General features: G+C 43.2%; 1 protein-coding gene across 11 annotated transcripts in view; it reads left to right on the top strand.

The window, feature by feature from the left end:
* Positions 1 to 22,030, top strand: part of KCNIP1 (potassium voltage-gated channel interacting protein 1) — a 1,275,893-nt gene that overhangs the window by 303,837 nt on the left and 950,026 nt on the right. For all 11 annotated transcript variants that reach the window (XM_075856391.1, XM_075856388.1, XM_075856387.1 and 8 more), the window contains one exon: positions 5,356 to 5,480. In XM_075856391.1, the coding sequence (XP_075712506.1) occupies positions 5,356 to 5,480 (125 nt within the window). The remainder of the gene's footprint in view (positions 1 to 5,355; positions 5,481 to 22,030) is intronic.

Below are 22,030 nucleotides of genomic sequence, written 5' to 3'. Positions count from 1 at the left end.
CTGAACCTATTTTATATAAGGGGATAGTGGTTTCTGCAATATCATCCGATCTTGCAACTGAAATGAAAGAATGTCAACAACATGCTCCGCAAACTATTTCTGCAGGGACATTGTTTGTACCTCTTTAGTTCAGATTTAGTTTACTCAATGAGTTACATGATTCTATTTTGTGTGGTCATCCAGGGATAACTGGTACTAAAAAATTGGTCTCACAGCTCTATTGGTGGCCGTCCTTGTCTCGTGATCTGAGTTCCCATGTCTCTGCTTGTGATGTTTGCGCTCGCGCTAAGACTCCTCGAACTCATCCTATGGGTGAGTTACTGCAATTGCCTGTTCCACAGAAACCTTGTCCTCATCTGTCCATGGATTTCATCACTGATTCATCTCCCTCCGAAGGGAAAACTGTAATTTGGATTGTGGCTGACTGTTTTAGTAAGATGTGCCATTTCATTCCTTTGCCTCAACTCCCTGATTCCAAAACCTTGTCTAAACTATTTATTGGTCAAGTGGATTGTCTGCATGGTATTCCAGAAAATATTGTCTCTGATAGAGGTGTACAATTTGTGGCTAGCTTCTGGAGAGCTTTCTGTAAAAAACTTGGTGTACAGTTGTCATTCTCTTTTAATCAAACCTTGGAACAATATCTTAGGTGTTATATTGCTGATAACAAGGTTGAATGGGTCTCATACCTTCCTTTAGCGGAATTTGTTATAAATACATCGCCACGATGTTGCTCTTGATACCTCACCGTTTTTCTGCAATTATGGTTTTCATCCTCGTTTCAGTTTATTATCCACCTCTTCTAGCGATAACCGTGAGGTGGAAGTTAAATAAAATAAACTGTGCACAGTTTGGGCTCAGGTTTAATTGAACCTGAAGAACTCCAGAGTTATTCAAAAGAAAAATGCTAATAAAAAATGTAATGTGGGTGCTGTATTTTGTGTGGGTCATACAGTTTGTCTTTCTACAACTGAAAGTGCCTTCTCGTAAGTTTGCTCCTAGGTATATTGGCCCATATGAAATAGTTGAAATTATTAACCCTGTGTTGTTTCGTCTTGCTCCTCCTGCATCCTTTAGGATTTATAATGTATTTCATAACTCTCTCCTAAATTTTTTTCCATCATTTGGTCCACTCAAGGAACTTCCTCCTCCAGTTTAGATAGAGGGAGATATGGAGTTTGAGATTCAGAGAATTGTGGTGCACTGGAAGGGGTATGGGCCAGAAGAACGTACTTGGGTCGCTGCCCATTCAGTACCCTCGTAGAAGGGGGATAGTGTTAGGAAAACACCTGTTCCCTTAACCCTTTCATGACGCAGCCTGTTTTGGCCTTGTTGCCCAGCCGATTTTTTTCAAATCTGTCGTGTTAGTTTATGTGGTAATAACTTGGGAATTCTTTTACCTATCCAAGCAATTCTGAGATTTTTTTTTCGTGACATATTGTACTTTATGTTAGTGGAAAAATGTTGTCAATAAATGCAATATTTATTAGTGAAAAACACCAACATTTTGAGAAAACTGGCAAAAATTTGCATTTTTTAAATTTGAATGAATCTGCTTGTAAAACAGATATTAATAACAAAATAGTCACTATTTAACATTTCCCATATGTCTACTTTATGTTTGCATAGTTTTTTTGAATGTCCTTTTATTTTTCTAGGACGTTGAGAAGGTTTAGAACTTTAGAAGCAATTTCTCACATTTTCAAGAAAATTTCAAAATGCTATTTTTACAGGGACCAATTCAGTTCTGAAGTCGTTTTGAAGGCCTTATACATTGGAAACCCCCAATAAATCACCCCATTTTAAAAACTGCACCCCTCATAGTATTCAAAACAGCATTCAGAAAGTTTCTTTACCTTTCAGGCGTTCCACAGGAAATAGAGCAAACCAGAGGGGAAATTTACACCATTTTTTTTGCCGAAATTAATTTGTAATAATTTTTTTCTCTAACACAGAAGGTTTTACCAGAGAAATGCAACTTAATATTTAGTGCATAGAAATATCCCACATGTGGCCCCAGTGTGCTAATGGACTGAAACACAGGCATAGAGCATCAAAGGAGCACCTTATAGATTTTGGGGCCCTCCTTTTTTAGATTATATTTCAGGCAACATGTCGGGTTTGAAGAGGTCTTGTGGTGCTAAAACAGGGAAACCCTCAAAAAGTTACCCCATTTTGGAAACTACACCCCTCAATGAATTTATCTAGGGGTATAGTTAGCATTTTGACCCAATAGGTATTTTGCTATATTTATTTGAGTTAGTCTGTGAAAATGAAAATCTACTTTTTTTCTGAAAAACAGACATTTTTTATATTTACAAGGAATAAAGAAGAAAATGTACCCCAACATTGTAATGCATCTTCTCCCGATTACGGAAATACCCCATATGTGGTAATAAATTGCTGTTTGGACCCGCAGCATGGCTCAGAATGGAAGGAGTTCCATTTGGGTTTTGGAGCGCAGATTTTGCTGGATTGCTTTTCAGTGCCATGTCGCGTTTGTAATGCACTGGAGGGACCAAAACAGTGAAAGCCCCCTAAAAGTGACCGCATTTTGGTAACTACACCCCTCATGGAATTTTTCTAGGGTATAGATACAATTCTGGCGCCACAGGTTTTTTTGCAGAATTTAGTGGAATTAGGCTGTGAAAATGAAAATCAACATTTTTGTCCACTAAAATATTGATTTTTTTCATTTTCACAAGGGATAAAGTAGAAAAAGCCGCCCAACACTTGTACAGCAATTTCTCCTGAGTACAGCAATAACCCACAAATTAATTAACTCTTTCAGGGCTGATCCCTTTGTTTGCTTATTCGTTTTTCACTCCCCCCTTTCCAAGCACCATAACTTTTTTATTTTTCCATCAATAGAGTGGTGTGACAGCTTATTTTTTGCGGGAGGAGTTGTAGTTTCTATTGACACCATCTAAAGCACCATATAATTTATTGGTAGACTTAAAAAAAAATATTTGCGGGGTGAAATTGGAAAAAACGGATTCCTCCATTTTTTTTTTTGGTTTCGTTTTTAACGCTTTCACCGTGCGGTAAAAATGACAACTTAACTTTATTTTATGTCTCAATATGATTACGCTGATACCAAATTTATATAGTTTTTTTTTTAAATTTTACTACTTTTACAAAGTAACTGTTAAAAAAAAAAAGTATCAACAAATACTGAGAGGCATAACTTTTTTTTATTTTTTGGTCGATTGAGTGGTGGGAGGGCTTATTTTTGGCTGGACGAGCTGTGGTTTTTATTAGTATAAATTTTTCGTACATACAACCTTTTGATCACCTTTTTATTAAATTTTATTTAGAGCTAAGGTGACCAAAAAAACTTGAGTTTGTCATTTTAAATTCTTTATTTCTTAAGGCATTCACCGTGCCCTATAAATTACATTTTACTTTATTGTGCGGGTTGGTACATTACATGTACATCGTTTTTTATTTTTTGCAGCATTAGCACAATAAAATCACTTTTTTATCAAATATTTTTTTTTGTTTCACCATATTCTGAGAGTCATAACTTTTTTTATTTTTCATTCAAAAAAACTGTGTAAGGTTTTATTTTTTGTGGGACGGGTTGTAGTTTTTATTGGTACTATTTTGGGGTACATGCAACTATTTGATCACTTTTTATTCTATATTTTGGGAGGTGTGGTGACCAAAAAATTGTGATTCTGGCATAGTTTTTAGGATATTTTTTTTGTGGTGTTCACCGTGCATGAAAAAATAACATTATGGTTTTATATTTTGGGTCGTTACGAATGCGGTGATACCAAATATGTGTACTTTTTTTTTAACATTTTCATAAAAGACTTATTATAGGAAAAATAAAAAAAATGAAAATGTTCCACTTTGATCAAACATTTTTATTAACTTTTTTTACTTTTTACACTTTTTTTTTTTTACCTACAGCCCTGGTCGCTGCTAGAATACATTACACTACCTAGGTAGTGTAATGTATTCCAACTCTCAGTGTGACGTCACAGTCACTCTGACAGTAAGCCTATGAGGACCAGCCGTTATTGTACAGTAACTGTACGTCCTGGTGTGCTAAGACACTGGCCACCAGGACGTACAGATGCATCGTGGTGCGCCGAGGGGTTAATGTCGCTATGAGATGCTGTCTAGCTTCTGGACAGTTCTTCTTTTGTTTTGAGCCTATCTCTCTTCTCTGTCCTTCTGCCAATCTGCAGTGGGCTTGCATATATACCTGTCTCTTTCCACCTGTATTTGCTTGTGAATCTTCCTATTTCCTGGTTCCTAATCAATCTCCTGATTGTGCCACATTGGTTTTGGGGTTCTGTATTTAAGTCTTTCACCGTGCTGTAAAAACGACAACTTTAGTTTTATTCTGCGTCTCAATACGATTACGGTGATACCAAATTTATATAGTTTTTTTTTTATATTTTACTACTATTACTACTATAGTCCTTGCAGGGAGACAGCAAACCAATCAGTTTTCCTTATTATAGAATCCCCTACAACTACCAATTTTCTTGCCTTACCTACAATACCATCCCGCCGACTACTAACTGGACTGTTCTCCCGGGAATATCTCTGCTGCTATTTTGAGCAATTTGAGATAGCTTCCTGTATATTGTGGAGCATCAGGAGGAGGAGGAGGAGGAGGTTATAAGAAGCAGCAGTGACTGCTGCTGGGTCTGTGTGTATGCAGTGAGATTTAGAGGAACCCTTTACAAGCTGCTGTGTCCTCCTTTAGCAGATTTAGGGTCAGTTCACACGTTGTTTAAATATTGCGGCTTATCTGCAATGGACTTCATTACAGAAAATTTGCAGCAAATACAGTAGCAGCAAAGTGGATGAGAGAAAACAAATCTCATCCACATGCTGAGTAAATACTGAGCGGAAAAAACGCTAACGTTTACCTGTGGTGCAGACTTTTATTCTGCAGCATGTCAATTGTATTTGCGTAAATGCTACTTATTTTTTTTGCAGGTTTTCCCCATTGAATTCAATGGGGAGGTAAATCCCGCAACAAATAGCAGTTGTTGCGTTCAATCTCATCCACTTTTCTGCTATTGTATTCTGCTGCGTTTTTTCCGTCCACAATTCTGGACGGAAAAAACGACGCAATTCCGCAAAGCGTGGACAAGCCCTAATACTAAAGGGAAATCCTCTGTTCTGCAAATTATATTTATTTGATAAAAATCGTATAATTTAATTAACTGTCACTATGTGGGGTTTTTTATGAGTAGAAAGATTTACTTTAAAAAGATGCAATTCCATTCATTAAACATTAAACTAATATATTTTTAATTCTTTATTTAAAATCTTACATTTATGCATTGACTTTTTTCTATTTTTATTTTTATTTTTATTTTTATCTAGACAAAATAGAAGATGAGCTGGAAATGGCAACAGTTTGTTATCGCCCAGAAGGACTTGAACAACTTGAAGCTCAAACTAATTTTTCAAAACGAGAGCTCCAAGTACTTTACAGGGGCTTTAAAAACGTAAGTTTTTATTTAATTTGTTAAAAAATCTAGAACATTGTAAATGTTTGATCAAACTGCATTTATGAATTTTTAAAAACAATATTGCAAACCTAAAACATAGTAATACGTATAATAACTTTATTTCTAGAAATAGTATTATAGTCAGAGGCGTAGCCAGGGGGGGGGGGAACAGGCGAGGCATGTACCCCTGGCGCAACTAGCAGGGTAGGGCAGGGATCGTCAGGGGCGTCCAAAATCCGTGGCCAGAGCATTGCCGACCATGTATGGACAGTGACTCGACTCTGGCCAGAGTGCTGCTGTCCATATATGTTAGATAAGGAGAAAAAAAGAAAGAGAAGTGCTTCTTGTGTTGGGACCTTAGGTTATTTTGGGGGGTGGGGCGGTATTTGTAGTTATGCTCACCTTTAGTTGTGCAGTGAGGCAACGTGTGTTATAGACACCAACGGAACTGCCAGCCGTGAGTTGTTCCCGGGTCTCTCAAAGAAAGCCGGTAATTCAACAGGAATAAAAATGAATAGTGTATAAAATAAAATAGTGTATAAAACTCTTTTATACATGAAGACAAAATAGACTTTGCATTTTCCCTGAAGAACAGCGCCACATAAAGTCTCAGAGCAAGTACTCATTTTTATAAGTTTTTGTTCCTGCTGTCCATATATAGATAGTGATGTAAGGAGCTCCTCCTGGAGCGGAATCCCCGGCCGGAGAGTTGCCGGGGTTTTAAAAATTTAGTTTTTATTTCATTTGTTAAAAATTCTAGAACATTGTAAATGTTTGATCAAACTGAATTTAGGAATGTTTAAGAAGGATATTGTAAACCTAAAATATAGTCGTACGTATAATGACTTTATTTCTAGAAATAGTATTCTAGACAGGGGCGTAGCTAGGGGGGCCGGCGAGAAGTGTGCACCGGGTACAACTAGGAGGGTAGGAATGGGTGGGTGCTGGGCCGGGTGGCATGGGTATAGTTGCCAACAGTCCCAAATTTCCTGTGTCTGTCCAGAATTTACATAGACAGTCCCGTCCTAATGACACATATACAATTTAATATTGTGGCAGAGCAGGAAACTATCCGTTCCCTGCTCTGCCATTCATCCCTCCTGGAGCGGAATCCCCGGCCAGAGAGTATCCGACGCTATGGCCGAGTATTCCGCTCGTAGAGGGAGCCCCTGACCTCCTTTTCCATATATAGACGGGTACGTCGGGGGCTCCACCTGGAGCCGAAACCCTGGCCAGAACATTGCTAACAATATATGGAAAGTGACTCGGTCTTGGACAGCGCGTCGCTGTCCATATATGGACAGTGACGTCAGGAGCTCCTCCTGGAGTGGAATCCCCGGCCAGAGAGTTTCCTGACACTGTGGCCAAGTTTTCCCGCTTCTAGAGGGAGCCCCTGATGTCCCTGTCCATAAATGGAAAGGAACGTCAATGGCTCCTTCTGGAGCGGAATCCCCGCTGAGTACATTGCCGACACACTGGCCGGGTATTCCGCTCCTAGAGGGAGCCCCTGATGTCCCTGTCCATATATGGACAGTGACGTCAGGGGCTCTTCCTGGAGCAGAAACTCTGGCCAGAATGTTGCCGACTATATATGGAAAGTGACTGTCATGGCCAGAGCGCTGCTGTCCATATATGGACAGTGACGTCAGGAGCTCCTCCTGGAGCCGAATCCCCGGCCAGAGAGTTGCCGATGCTCTGGCTGAGCATTAAGCTCCAAGACTGAGCCCCTGACGGCCCTGTCCATACATGGTTAGTGACGTCAGGGGCTCCTCCTTAAGCAGAATCCCCAGCAAGAGCGTTTCCGACCCTCTGGCCAGGTATTCCGCTTCTAGGGGGAGACCGTGACGTCCCTGTCCATACATAGACAGGGACGTCAGGGGCTCCGCCTGGAGCAGAATCCCTGGACAGAGCATTGCTAACGCTCTGACCGGATGTTCTGCTCCTAGAGGGAGCCCCTGACGTCCCTGTCCAAATATAGACAGTGACGTCAGTGGCTTCTCCTGGAGCAGAATCCCATGCCCAAAATTTTGCTCCTGGAGAAGCCCCTGACGTCACTATTCATACATGGACCGCAACGACAGGCGTTCCTCTGGTAACGGAATCAACGGGGAGAGCATTGCCAGCGCACTGGCTGGGATATCCTCCCAGAGGGGGTCCCAATGGTGCAATCTACAGGGAGGAGTGGGGTGTAGCACTATCCACAGGGGGTGTGTGCGTAGGTGCGTAGCACTATCTATAAGGTGGGATGTGTGGCTTTATCTTTAATGCAGATGTGGCATTATCTACAGGGGGTGTTTGGCACAATCTACAAGGGGGGTGGCACTATCTACTAGAGGGGGAGAGTGCCAATATCTACAGGAGGCTGTGTGGTCCTATCTACAAGAGGGGGCTGTGTGGTAGTATCTACAAGGGAGTGTGTGTGGCACTATCTACAAGAGGAGGCTGTTCATTATTTCACATAGTCTCATTAGCCTCAGTTATACAATCTGTTTTAGTCAGACACTGACCTCTTTCATTTATTTTCTTTTAATATATTGTTATGTTAACTACCTTATATGACTATATTGCTTGTAAAATGTACAAAAGTTTTTATGCTCGAGTTACATAAAAACAATGTAAAAAAAATACCTCATTGATGGGTAGAGAAAGCAAACATGGGAAAGGGGAAGGAAATGTTGAGAAAGAAGTTAGGGGGGTGCCAAACTAAATATTTTTCCTGGGTGCAAGAGAACCTAGCTACGCCTCTTTTATAGTATTAAATATTGTTAATTCAGAGCATTTGCAGCTATCCCCTTATGTAACACTTTTATATGCAGGAGTAACCTGACAATTTAGTAGTTTGACTGACTCAATATTTTAAGGCTGTATCTTTTGTGATGCGATTAACTCAAGGGATCACCGTCTCCTAGGTTAGACAGACACCTCAGGCACAACAAGAACACAGTCCAGTCCAGATAAATGACAGGGTAAATGACAGGGTAAATGACAGGGTAAATAGGAAAGGCGGTGGTGTATGTCTGTATGTGATATGAAGGTGAGTGTGAAAGAGACAAAAGTGGGTGAAGATTGTGAGGAGATTGAAACCTTATGGGTGGAAATACAAAGGGAGGTAAACACTGAAAAAATTACTTTTGGTATAATCTATAGACCCCCCCAATATAACTGAGGAGATGGAAGGTCAGCTATATAAACAGATGGAGCAGGCTGCACAGGCTGGTACTGTAGTAATAATGGGAGATTTAAATTACCAGGATATTAATTGGTGTCATGGTTCGGCTTCAACTGCGAAAGGGAGGAAATTTTTATGGCCCAGTTTGTGGAAGACCCAACGAGGTGTGGAGCTCTGTTGGATCTGGTCATTTCTAATAATACAGAGCTTGTTGGGAAAATCACTGTTTGTGAAAACCTTGGTAATAGTGATCACAATATAGTTATATTTTACCTATACTGTAAAAACAAACACAGACTGGGAGGGAAAAAACACTTTATTTTAAGATGGCCAATTTCCACAGGATGAGGGCTGCAATTCAGGATATAGACTGGGAATAACTAATGTCAAATAATGGTACAAATGATAAATGGGAGATTTTAAAATCTACTTTGGGTAATTATAGTGCAAAATTTATTCCTATAGGCAACAAGAATAAACGACTAAAATTAAACCCCACATGGCTTACACCTTCTGTAAAAAGGGCAATATATGACAAAAAACGAGCATTTGAAAAATACAAACCTGAGTGTACAGCTGTAGGCTTTGTAAATGATAAAGAGATTAATTAAATTAAAGGCAGGTGGCCAAGTAACACAAATCCCCAAAAATTCTTCAAGTATGTAAATGCAAATAAACCAGGGTCTGAACATGTAGGACCCCTAAATAGGGGTACTGGGGAGTTTGTCACAGGGCATTAAGAGAAGGCAGAGTTTCTAAATGGGTTCTTTAGACTAAAATTAAACCCTGCATGGCTTACACCTTCTGTAAAAAGGGCAATATATGACAAAGAAAGGGCATTTCAAATATAGGGATCTGAGGATACAGAATTTAGCATTTGTAAATTACAAAGAGCTAATAAAATCAGTAAAAAAGTAATAAAAATAAATAAAACAAAATGAAAGGCAGGTGGCGAAAGATACCAAAATAAATCAGAAAAAATTCTTCAAATATACACTACAGTTCAAAAGTTTAGGGTCACTTAGAAATGTCCTTATTTTTGAAAGAAAAGCACAGTTTTTTTTAATGAAGATAACATTAAATAAATCAGAAATACACTTTATACATTGTCAATGTGCTAAATGACTATTCTAGCTGCAAACGTCTGGTTTTTAATGCAATATCTACATAGGTGTATAGAGGCCCATTTCCAGCAACCATCACTCCAGTGTTCTAATGGTACATTGTGTTTGCTAACTGTGTTAGAAGGCGAATGGATGATTAGAAAAATCTTGAAAACCCTTGTGCATTTATGTTAGCACCGCTGTAAACAGTTTTGCTGTTTAGAGGAGCTATAAAACTGACCTTCCTTTGAGCTAGTTGAGAATCTGGAGCATTACATTTGTGGGTTCGATTAAACTCTCAAAATGGCTAGAAAAAGAGAGCTTACATGTGAAACTCGACAGTCTATTCTTGTTCTTAGAAATGAAGGCTATTCCATTCGAGAAATTGCCAAGAAACTGAAGATTTCCTACAACGGTGTGTACTACTCCCTTCAGAGGACAGCACACACAGGCTCTAACCAGAGTAGAAAAAGAAGTGGGAGGCCCCGCTGCACAACTGAGCAACAAGACAAGTACATTAGAGTCTCTAGTTTGAGAAATAGACGCCTCACAGGTCCTCAACTGGCAGCTTCATTAAATAGTACCCGCAAAACGCCAGTGTCAACGTCTACAGTGAAGAGGCGACTCCGGGATGCTGGCCTTCAGGGCAGAGTGGCAAAGAAAAAGCCATATCTGAGACTGGCTAATAAAAGGAAAAGATTAATATGGGCAAAACCACACACACATTGGACAGAGGAAGATTGGAAAAAAGTGTTATGGACAGACGAATGTTTGGATCACACAGAAGAACATTTGTGAGACGCAGAACAACTGAAAAGATGCTGGAAGAATGTCTGACGCCATCTGTCAAGCATGGTGGAGGTAATGTGATGGTCTGGGGTTGCTTTGGTGCTGGTAAGGTGGGAGATTTGTACAAGGTAAAAGGGATTTTGAATAAGGAAGGCTATCACTCCATTTTGCAACGCCATGCCATACCCTGTGGACAGCGCTTGATTGGAGCCAATTTCATCCTACAACAGGACAATGACCCAAAGCACACCTCTAAATTATGCAATAACTATTTAGGGATGAAGCAGGCAGCTGGTATTCTATCTGTAGAATATGGAGTGGCCAGCGCAGTCACCAGATCTCAACCCCATAGAGCTATTGTGGGAGCAGCTTGACCGTATGGTAGGCAAGAAGTGCCCATCAAGCCAATCCAACTTGTGGGAGGGCCTTCTGGAAGCATGGGGTGAAATTTCTGCCGATTACCTCAGCAAATTAACAGCTAGAATGCCAAAGGTCTGCAATGCTGTAATTGCTGCAAATGGAGCATTCTTTGGCGAAAGCAAAGTTTGTAGGAGAAAATTATTATTTCAGATAAAAATCATTATTTCTAACCATGTCAATGTCTTGACTATATTTTCTAGTAATTTTGCAACTAATTTGATAAATATAAGTGTGAGTTTTCATGAAAAACACAAAATTGTGTGACCCCAAACTTTTGAACTGTAGCGTGTATATATATATATATATATATATATATATATATATATATATACACACACAAAAAAATATATATATATATCTATGCATATTAATATCAGGATGTGGTTATATTGCTTGATCTGTGTGTGTATGTATATATAGTAAATAATAGTGAGACACTTACATACATTTATAGTAAATTATGTAAAAAAAAAACGTTTTTCCAATGTTTGGAGTAGTGTTTGGTGTTTGATTCACTGTATGGCCCTGTTCACACAGAGCTTTTTGCAGGCAGAAAATTCTGCCTAAAAATTACGTCTGGAATTTTGAGGCAGATTTTGATCTGCCTGCACGCCGTTTGCCACGTTTTTCCACAGCATTTTTTGCCCGCGCCCATTGAGCGCTGCGGGCAAAAACACAGCAAAAAATGCTTTCTCTGCCTCCCATTGATGTCAATGGGAGGTCAGAGGAGCAAACGCCAGAAGAAAGGGCATGTCGCTTATTTTTCCCGCGAGCGAGCCTGTTATACCAGTTGCGGGAAAAAACGGGAGGCATTTTTAGCCGTTTTTTTACACGTTTTGACGAGGAAAGTGCATAGAAAAACACGCCAAAAAACGTCCGAAAACGCCTCCTATTGATTTCAATGGGAGGCGGAGGTGTTTTTTTCCTGCGAGCGGTAAAACTGGTTCGCGGGAAAAAGAAGTGACATGCCCCCAGCAGCAGGTGGGGAAAATGTGCTGACTGGATTGTGTATACCAAGATGTCTGACATAGGTAGAGTGGGCAGAAATACATTTATCAGGTTGTGAAAGAGGTGGGGGAGGGAGATGGGTGCCTGTACTTAGATCAGGGATAGATGGAGGCACAAAGGATAATGATGATTATTAGTGTGTGTGACAGTGTGCAGGGAGGGAGCTGCCTGGAATTAGAGCAGGGAATTATCCTGTGAACATAGAGGGCGTGGCAGTATGCAAATAGCTGAGATGCTTTGGAGAAAGGTAAGCTGTCTCCTCAGATGCAGCAGGGGATCATGGGTATGGTGGGTTACAAGACAGAAAACAGCCAGGACCAGAAGCAAGGGATGTAAACAAAAAGAAACAGCAGCAGTGACAATGGAGTTCATACAGGAACTGCTTAGAAGTTTAATAGGGGGTATTAGGGAAGGCAAACCACAGCTGGGGGAAACTTTTTAGAAATTGTTTTTCCTGGACAACCCCTTTAAGCCCTTAAGGGCAGCCTTGTTTTGGCCTTAAGGCTCAGGGCCCATTTTTGATATCTGACATATTCCACTCTATGTGGCAATAACTTAAACCTATCCAAGCGATTCTGAGAATATTTTCTCGTGACACATTGGGCTATATGTTAGTGGTAAAATTTGTTTTAATATATTCAGAGTTTATTTGTGAAAAATTGCAAAACGTAGAGAAAATTTAGAAAAAATAGAATTTTTCTGAATTTAAATGCATCTGCTTGTAAAACATATGGTTATACTACCCAAAATAAATACTAGTTCACATTTCCCATATGTCTACTTTAGATTGGCATCGTTTTTTGAACATTCTTTTATTTTTCTTGGACGTTACAAGGCTTAGAGCATAAACAGAAATTTCTAATATTTTTAAGAAAATTTCAAAAGCCTTTTTTTTAAGGTACCTGTTCAGTTCTGAAGTGGCTTTGAGGGGCCTATGTATTAGAAACCCCATAAAACACTAAATTTTAAAAACTAGACCCCTAAAAGTATTCAAAATAGCATTTAGAAAGTTTTCTTTAACCCTTTAGCCATTTCACAGGAATTAAAGCAAAGGGGAGGTGAAATTTGCAAATTTCATTTTTCTTGCTGAATTTCAATTTTATTCCATTTTTTCTGTAACACAGAAGGTTTTACCAGAGAAACACTACTAAATATGTATTTTCCATATTCTGCAGTTTTTAGAAATGTCCCCACAGTTTTTTCACAGAACATATTTGAATTGGACTGTGAATTAAAAAAAAATATATTTTTTCCAATAATCTGTAGTTTTGTCTCAAAATTTCTTATTTTCACAAGAAATAAAATACCCCATTGTGTTGCCCAATTTCTCTTGAGTGCGGCAATACCCCATTTGTGGTGATAAACTGCTGTTTGGGCCCATGGGAGGGCTCAGAAGGGAAGGAGCATTGTGTGTTCTTTGGAGTGCAGATTTTGCTGGATTTGTTGTCGGGTGCCATGTCGCATTTGCAGAGCCCCATAGGTATCAAAGCAATCGAAATTCACCAGAAGTGACCCCATTTTGGAAACTACACCCCCTCAAGGAATAAATTTATGGGTGTTGTGACCATTTAGACCCCACAGTTTTTTGCACAGAGAATATTTGAATAGGGTTGGGAATTAGATGTTTTTTAATTTTTTCCAATAAGATGTAGTTTTGGCTGAAAATTTCTTATTTTCACAAGGAATAAATACCGAATTTTATTGCCCAATTTCTCCTGAGTGCGGCAAAACCCCACCTGTGCTGATAAACTGGCGTTTGGGCCCGTGGGAGGTCTCAGAAAGAAAGGACCACCATTTGGCCTTCTGGGGAATTTCTGGTGCGAAGTCATGTATGCAGTAGCCCCTGAGGCAGAGGCGTAGCTAGGTTCACCAGCACTCGGGGCAAAGATTCAGTTTGGTGCCCCCCCAACCTCTTTCCCGACATCTCCTTCCCCCTCGCTGTGTTTGTTTTCCCTATCAATCAATGACATGTCATTTATTTTCCACATTTCTTTTTATGTAACTCGAGCATAAAAACATTTGTACATTTTGCAAGCAATATAGTTCTATACATAAAACCAGAACCAAGCTCAGTACATATATACAACACCAGCACAAATACAGCTCAATTTAGTGCAATCCCTGCCGTATAGGTATGTATGGCGTAAAACTACAGCTCCCAGCATGGCCCGAACAATGGTAAGGATATGCTGGGAGATGCTGTGTTTCACAAAAAATAAATCATGTCATAATCATACCACCCATCATCTCGCTGCACATCATACAGTGACTACAGTGCTGATTAGAGGCAGAATAAACATCACATTAATTGACTCACCGGTGACGTCTCAGATTCTAGTTATTTTTCTCCATCCGGTCCAGACCTCTATGATGATTTCTCCCGGTCACAGACCATTTCTTCAGTTTGCCGCTCAGACGTCTTCAGCTTCTCACTTTTCCAACATTTCTACACCTATAAATAAAGATAAAGTTCTCCTTATACCACACACTACGCCCCTAAATATAATAGCTCCATACATTGCACCTCTAATTATAATAGCACCATACACTGTGTCTCACACACACCCCCACCGTGGCCCCTATAAATTGTGCCTGCCATAGAGCCCCCTGTAGATAGTACCCCCATATAGCCCACCCCTGTATATAGTGTCCCACAAATAGCTCCTCCTATAGTGCTTCGTAGATAGCCCACCCCTGTGTATAGCCCCCCTGCAGATATAGCCCACCCCTGTATATAGTGCTCCACATATTGAAAACCCCTGTATATAGTGTTCCACATATAGTGCACCCCTGTATATAGTGCTCCACATATAGCCCACCCCTGTATATAGCCCCCCTGTAGATATATCCCACCCCTGTATATAGTGCGCCATAGATAACCCACCCCTGTATATAGCCCCTCCTGTATATATAGCCCACCCCTGTATGTGGTGCTCTATAGATAACCAACCCCAATATATAGCCCCCCTGTAGATAGAGCCCCCCGTAGATTAAGCCCCCCGTAGATAAAGCCCCCTGTAGATAAATCCCCCTGTAGATAAAGCCCCCTGTAGATAAAGCCACCCCCGTAGATAAAGCCCCCATGTAGATAAAGCCCCCTGTAGATAAAGTCCCCCTGTAAATAAAGCCCCCTGTAGATAAAGCCACGCCGTAGATAAAGCCCCCTTGTTGATATAGCCCGCCCCTGTATATAGTGCTCCACATATAGTCCTCCTCTGTATATAGTGCTCCACATATAGTCCACCCCTGTATATAGTGCTCCACAGATAGCCTACCCCTGTATATAGCCCCCTGTAGATATAGCCCACCCCTGTATATAGTGCGCCATAGATAACCCAACCCTGTATATAGCCCCCTGTAGATATAGCCCACCCCTGTATGTGGTGCTCCATAGATAGCCCACCTCAATATGGTAGATAAAACCGCCTGTACATAAAGCCACTCCCGTAGATAAAGTCCCCCCTGTAGATAAATCCCCCCTGTAGATAAAGCCCCCCTGTAGATAAAGCCACCATCGTAGATAAAGCACCCATAGATAAAGCCCCCCTGTAGATAAAACCCCCTGTACATAAAGCCACCCCCGTATATAAAGCCGCCCTGTAGATAAAGCCCCCTATAGATAAAGCCCCCTGTAAATAAAGCCCCCTGTACATAAAGCCACCCCCGTAGATAAAGCCCCCCTTGTAGATATAGCCCACCCCTGTATATAGTGCTCCACATATAGTCCTCCTCTGTATATAGTGCTCCACATATAGTCCACCCCTGTATATAGTTCTCCACAGATAGCCTACCCCTGTATATAGCCCCCCTGTAGATATAGCCCACCCCTGTATATAGTGTGCCATAGATAACCCACCCCTGTATATAGCCCCCTGTAGATATAGCCCAACCTTGTATGTGGCGCTCCATAGATAGCCCACCCCAATATATAGCCCCCCTGTAGATAGAGCCCCCCGTAGATAAAGCCCCCTGTAGATAAATCCCCCCTGTAGATAAAGCTCCCCTTGTAGATAAAGCCACCCCCGTAGATAAAGCCCCCGTGTAGATAAAGCCCCTTATAGATAAAGCCTACTGTAAATAAAGCCCCCTGTAGATAAAGCCACCCCCGTAGATAAAGCCCCCCTTGTAGATATAGCCCACCCCTGTATATAGTTGTAAAGGATCTGCCAGGCACAGCGGGGTTAACGCCCATAGGTAATCAGTCGGCACCTGAGTCTATGTCTCTGAGACTGACTCCAGCTTCCACCACTCAGGCTGGCAGGCTTAGGAGTGGGAGAGCCTATTGCAGCCTGGCCAGACTCAGCTAGCTCCCGCCCTCTGTCTATTTATACCTGCCTTTTCTGTTCCTCCAGTGCTTGTGATTCTTCTTGTGTGGTTTCCTGGCCCAGCTACAGCTCCTGACTATTTGATCCTGCTCCATACTGACCCTGGCTTACTGACTACTCTTCTGCTCTGCGTTTGGTACCTCGTACACTCCTGGTTTGACTCGGCTCCTTCACCTCTCTTGTTGCTCACGGTGTTGCCGTGGGCAACTGCCCCATTTTCCTTAGCTTTGCGTACCCTTGTCTGTTTGTCTCGTGCACTTACTGAGCGTAGGGACCGCCACCCAGTTGTACCCCGTAGCCTAGGGCTGGTCGTTGCAAGTAGGCAGGGACAGAGTGGCGGGTAGATTAGGGCTCACTTGTCCGTTTCCCTACCCCTTTCATTACATAATCACAAGCCCGTTACCTAGTCTACCCTGGTCCCTGTCTCTACTATGGACCCCCTTGAGACCCTGGCCCAGCAAATCCAGGGTCTCTCCCTACAGGTCCAGGCCCTGGCTCAGAGGGTCAACCAGCCTGACACTACCATGGTAGTGCCCCTCACCTCACCCCTTGAACCCCACCTCAAGTTGCCTGACCGGTTCTCAGGGGACCGGAAGACTTTTCTCTCCTTTCGGGAGAGTTGTAGGCTTTACTTTCGCTTAAAGCCTCACTCCTCAGGTTCTGAGAGCCAGCGGGTGGGTATAATTATGTCCCGACTCCAGGAAGGGCCACAAGAGTGGGCCTTCTCCTTGGCTCCTGACGCCCCTGAACTTTCCTCCGTTGATCGTTTCTTTTCTGCTCTCGGACTCATTTATGACGAGACTGACAGGACTTCCTTTGCCGAGAGTCAGCTGGTGACCTTACGTCAGGGTAAGAGACCTGTTGAGGAGTATTGTTCTGACTTTAGGAAGTGGTGCGTAGCTTCTCGGAGGAATGACCCTGCCTTAAGGTGCCAGTTTAGGTTGGGTCTGTCGAACGCCCTGAAAGACCTGCTAGTTAGCTATCCCTCTTCTGACTCCCTAGACCAGGTTATGGCTTTAGCGGTACGACTTGACCGGCGTCTCAGGGAACGACAACTTGAACGTTTTTGTGTTTTCCCCTCTGACTCCCCCATGATGCCTCCCGAGGTCCCGTTGCTTCGCTCTTCCACGGAAGACTCGGAGGTACCTATGCAACTCGGGGCCTCCGTGTCCCCCCGACAACGTAGAGAGTTCCGCAGGAAGAATGGTCTCTGCTTCTATTGTGGGGATGACAAGCATCAAGTGAACACCTGTCCTAGGCGTAAGAATAAGCAGCCGGAAAACTTCCGCGCCTAAGTGATCATCGGGGAGGTCTCTTGGGCGCACAGGTATTTCCCGTAAATATGAAACGTAATAAAAATCTTGCTTCCCCTTCAGGTCTCTTTTGGTGGTAGGTCTGCTACCGGCAGTGCCTTCGTGGATTCAGGGTCTTCTACTAATATCATGTCTGTGGAATTTGCTATGTCTCTAGCTATGCCTTTGATTGATTTGCCTAAACCTGTTCCGGTAGTGGGTATCGACTCCACTCCTCTTGCTAATGGTTATTTTACACAGCATACCCCTGTTTTTGAACTCCTTGTTGGCTCCATGCATTTGGAGCAGTGCTCTGTACTGTTGATGCAGGGATTATCGTCCGATTTGGTTTTAGGCCTTCCCTGGTTGCAGTTGCATAATCCCATGTTTGACTGGAATACTGGGGAGCTTACCAAATGGGGTAATGAATGCTTGACGTCATGTTTTGCTGTTAATTCTATTTCTCCCCCTGAGGTGGTGAACACGCTACCTGAGTTTGTGCAGGACTTCGCAGATGTTTTCTTAAAGGAGGCCTCCGAAGTGTTACCTCCTCATAGAGAATACGATTGCGCTATCGAATTGGTACCAGGAGCTAAGCTCCCTAAGGGTAGGATATTTAATCTTTCTTGTCCCGAACGTGAAGCCATGAGAGAGTATATCCAGGAATGCCTGGCCAAGGGTTACATTCGCCCCTCTACTTCTCCGGTAGGTGCTGGCTTCTTCTTCGTAGGGAAGAAGGATGGTGGTCTTAGGCCTTGCATTGACTACCGTAACTTGAATAAGGTCACTGTAAGGAACCAGTATCCCCTTCCTTTGATTCCTGATCTCTTTAATCAGGTTCAGGGGGCCCACTGGTTCTCTAAGTTTGATCTACGGGGGGCGTATAACCTTATTCGCATCAAAGAGGGGGATGAGTGGAAGACTGCGTTTAACACGCCCGAAGGTCATTTCGAATACCTCGTCATGCCCTTTGGGTTGTGTAATGCTCCTGCGGTCTTCCAGAATTTCATAAATGAAATTTTAAGGGATTACCTGGGGTTTTTTCTTGTAGTGTACCTTGATGACATACTGGTAATTTCCAAGGACCTGTCCTCCCACATTTAGCATGTCAGGAAGGTGCTCCAGGTCCTTCGGAAAAACAAACTGTTTGCGAAAACCGAAAAATGTGTGTTTGGGGTACAGGAGATACCATTTTTGGGTCAAATCCTCACTCCTCATGAATTCTGCATGGACCCCGCCAAGGTCCAGGCTGTGTCGGAATGGGTCCAACCTGCCTCCCTGAAGGCGTTACAGTGTTTCTTGGGGTTCGCTAATTATTACAGGAGATTTATTGCTAACTTCTCGGTCATCGCTAAGCTTCTTACGGACCTCACTCGCAAAGGTGCTGATCTCCTCCACAGGCCTCCTGAGGCTGTCCAGGCTTTTGAGGTCCTTAAGAAGTGCTTTATCTCGGCCCGGTGCTGGTTCAGCCCAACCAAATGGAGCCATTTATCATGGAAGTTGACGCATCCGAGGTGGGAGTGGGGGCTGTCTTGTCCCAGGGTACCAGGTCCCTCACCCATCTCCGTCCCTGTGCCTACTTCTCCAGGAAGTTTTCGCCCACTGAGAGTAACTATGATATTGGCAACCGCGAACTCTTAGCCATTGAATGGGCATTTGAAAAGTGGCGCCACCTCCTGGAGGGGGCTAGGCATCAGGTAACGGTCCTTACCGACCACAAGAATCTGGTTTTCCTAGAATCTGCCCGGAGGTTAAACCCGAGACAAGCTCGATGGGCGCTATTTTTTACCAGATTCAACTTTTTGGTTACCTATAGGGCTGGGCCTAAAAATATTAAGGCCGATGCACTGTCGCGTAGCTTCATGGCCAGCCCCCCTTCGGAGGAAGATCCTGATTGTATTCTTCCTACTGGTATAATCATTTCTTCTATTGATTCTGATTTAGTCTCAGAAATCGTGGCTGATCAAGGTTCAGCTCCCGGGAACCTTCCTGAGGACAAGCTGTTTGTTCCCCTGCAATTCCGGCTAAGGGTACTTAGGGAAAACCATGACTCCGCACTATCTGGTCATCCAGGCGTCCTGGGTACCAAACACCTCATTGCCAGAAACTATTGGTGGCCTGGGTTGCCTAAAGACGTTAAGGCCTACGTCGCCGCTTGTGAGGTTTGTGGTAGGTCCAAGACTCCCAGGTCCCGACCAGCGGGCTTACTACGTTCTTTGCCCATTCCCCAGAGACCTTGGACCCATATCTCCATGGATTTTATCACCGATTTGCCTCCATCTCAAGGCAAGTCGGTGGTGTGGGTTGTAGTAGACCGCTTCAGTAAGATGTGCCACTTTGTGCCCCTCAAGAAACTACCCAATGTCAAGACGTTAGCTACCTTGTTTGTCAAACACATCCTGCGTCTCCATGGGGTCCCTGTCAATATTGTTTCGGACAGAGGGGTACAATTTGTTTCATTGTTTTGGAGAGCCTCCTGTAAAAAGTTGGAGATTGATCTGTCCTTCTCCTCTGCCTTCCATCCTGAAACTAATGGCCAAACTGAGAGGACTAATCAATCTCTAGAACAATATTTAAGGTGTTTTATCTCTGACTGTGAATATGATTGGGTCTCATTCATTCCCCTCGCCGAATTTTCCCTCAATAACCGGGTCAGTAACTCGTCAGGGGTCTCCCCCTTTTTCTGTAATTTTGGGTTTAATCCACGGTTCTCCTCCGTTTCACCTGGTAGTTCCAACAATCCCGAGGTAGAGGTCGTTCGTCGGGAACTGTGCACAGTCTGGGCCCAGGTTCATAAGAACCTAGAGGCGTCCCAGAGCGTACAAAAAACTCAGGCTGATAAAAAACGTTCTGCTAACCCCTTGTTTATGGTCGGGGATCTGGTGTGGTTATCGTCTAGGAACTTGCGCCTTAAGGTCCCGTCCAAGAAATTTGCTCACCGGTTTATTGGGCCGTATAAGGTCATTGAAGTCCTCAATCCTGTCTCCTTCCGACTGGAGTTGCCCCCATCTTTTCGAATACACAACGTGTTTCATGCCTCCCTCCTTAAACGCTGTTCCCCGTCCTTGGCTCCCTCGAGGAGAACTCCTGTTCCCGTTCTCACCCCTGAGGGGGTGGAATTCTATGTGGCCAAGATTGTGGACAGCAAGATGGTCCAAGGCTCCCTCCAGTACCTGGTCCATTGGAGAGGATACGGGCCTGAGGAGAGGACTTGGGTACCCGCCCGGGATGTTCACGCTGGGGTATTGGTCAAGAAGTTCCACCTTAGTTTCCCCAATAAACCAGGTCCACTTAGAAAGGATCCGGTGGCCCCTCATAAAAGGGGGGGTACTGTAAAGGATCTGCCAGGCACAGCGGGGTTAACGCCCATAGGTAATCAGTCGGCACCTGAGTCTATGTCTCTGAGACTGACTCCAGCTTCCACCACTCAGGCTGGCAGGCTTAGGAGTGGGAGAGCCTATCGCAGCCTGGCCAGACTCAGCTAGCTCCCGCCCTCTGTCTATTTATACCTGCCTTTTCTGTTCCTCCAGTGCTTGTGATTCTTCTCGTGTGGTTTCCTGGCCCAGCTACAGCTCCGGACTATTTGATCCTGCTCCATACTGACCCTGATATACAGAAAAAAATTGAGTCTCCAAGGCGCTGCTGCACGGGGAAGCAATAAGCAAGCGAAGTGTCAAGTAAAAGTGATTTATTAGAAACAGGGCTACGCGTTTCAATGCCGCACCGGCATCTTCATAGCCTGATGGAGACTCAATTTTTTTCTGTATATCAGCATTACTTTTGCGGTCTTCCGTGGATCACCGGCACCGAGTCCTGGCAGCAGCAGCAGCATTTCTCTCCATCGTTCGTTGTCCTTTGATTCTAGGTGAGCACCTAATTGGACTTCGGGATTTTACATCCTCTTACCTTTGGTAATCTACACTATGTGGCGCCGTGTTTTGTGTCTCTTTTCTGCCATACTGACCCTGGCTTACTGACTACTCTTCTGCTCTGCGTTTGGTACCTCGTACACTCCTGGTTTGACTCGGCTCGTTCACCTCTCTTGTTGCTCACGGTGTTGCCGTGGGCAACTGCCCTTCTTCCCTTAGCTTTGTGTACCCTTGTCTGTTTGTCTCGTGCACTTACTGAGCGTAGGGACCGCCGCCCAGTTGGACCCCGTCGCCTAGGGCGGGTCGTTGCAAGTAGGCAGGGACAGAGTGGCGGGTAGATTAGGGCTCACTTGTCCGTTTCCCTACCCCTATCATTACAATAGTGCTCCACATATAGTCCTCCTCTGTATATAGTGCTCCACATATAGTTCACCCCTGTCTATAGTTCTCCACAGATAGCCTACCCCTGTATAGTGCACCATAAATAACCAACCCTTGTATATAGCCCCCTGTAGATATAGCCCAGCCCTGTATGTGGTGCTCCACATATAGTCCTCCTCTGTATATAGTGC

Source organism: Rhinoderma darwinii, chromosome 3 (assembly GCF_050947455.1).
Source record: "Rhinoderma darwinii isolate aRhiDar2 chromosome 3, aRhiDar2.hap1, whole genome shotgun sequence".
NCBI classification, from domain to species: domain Eukaryota; kingdom Metazoa; phylum Chordata; class Amphibia; order Anura; family Rhinodermatidae; genus Rhinoderma; species Rhinoderma darwinii.
Note: the sequence above shows the minus strand (reverse complement) of the source record. Positions and strands in the feature narration are given on the sequence as shown.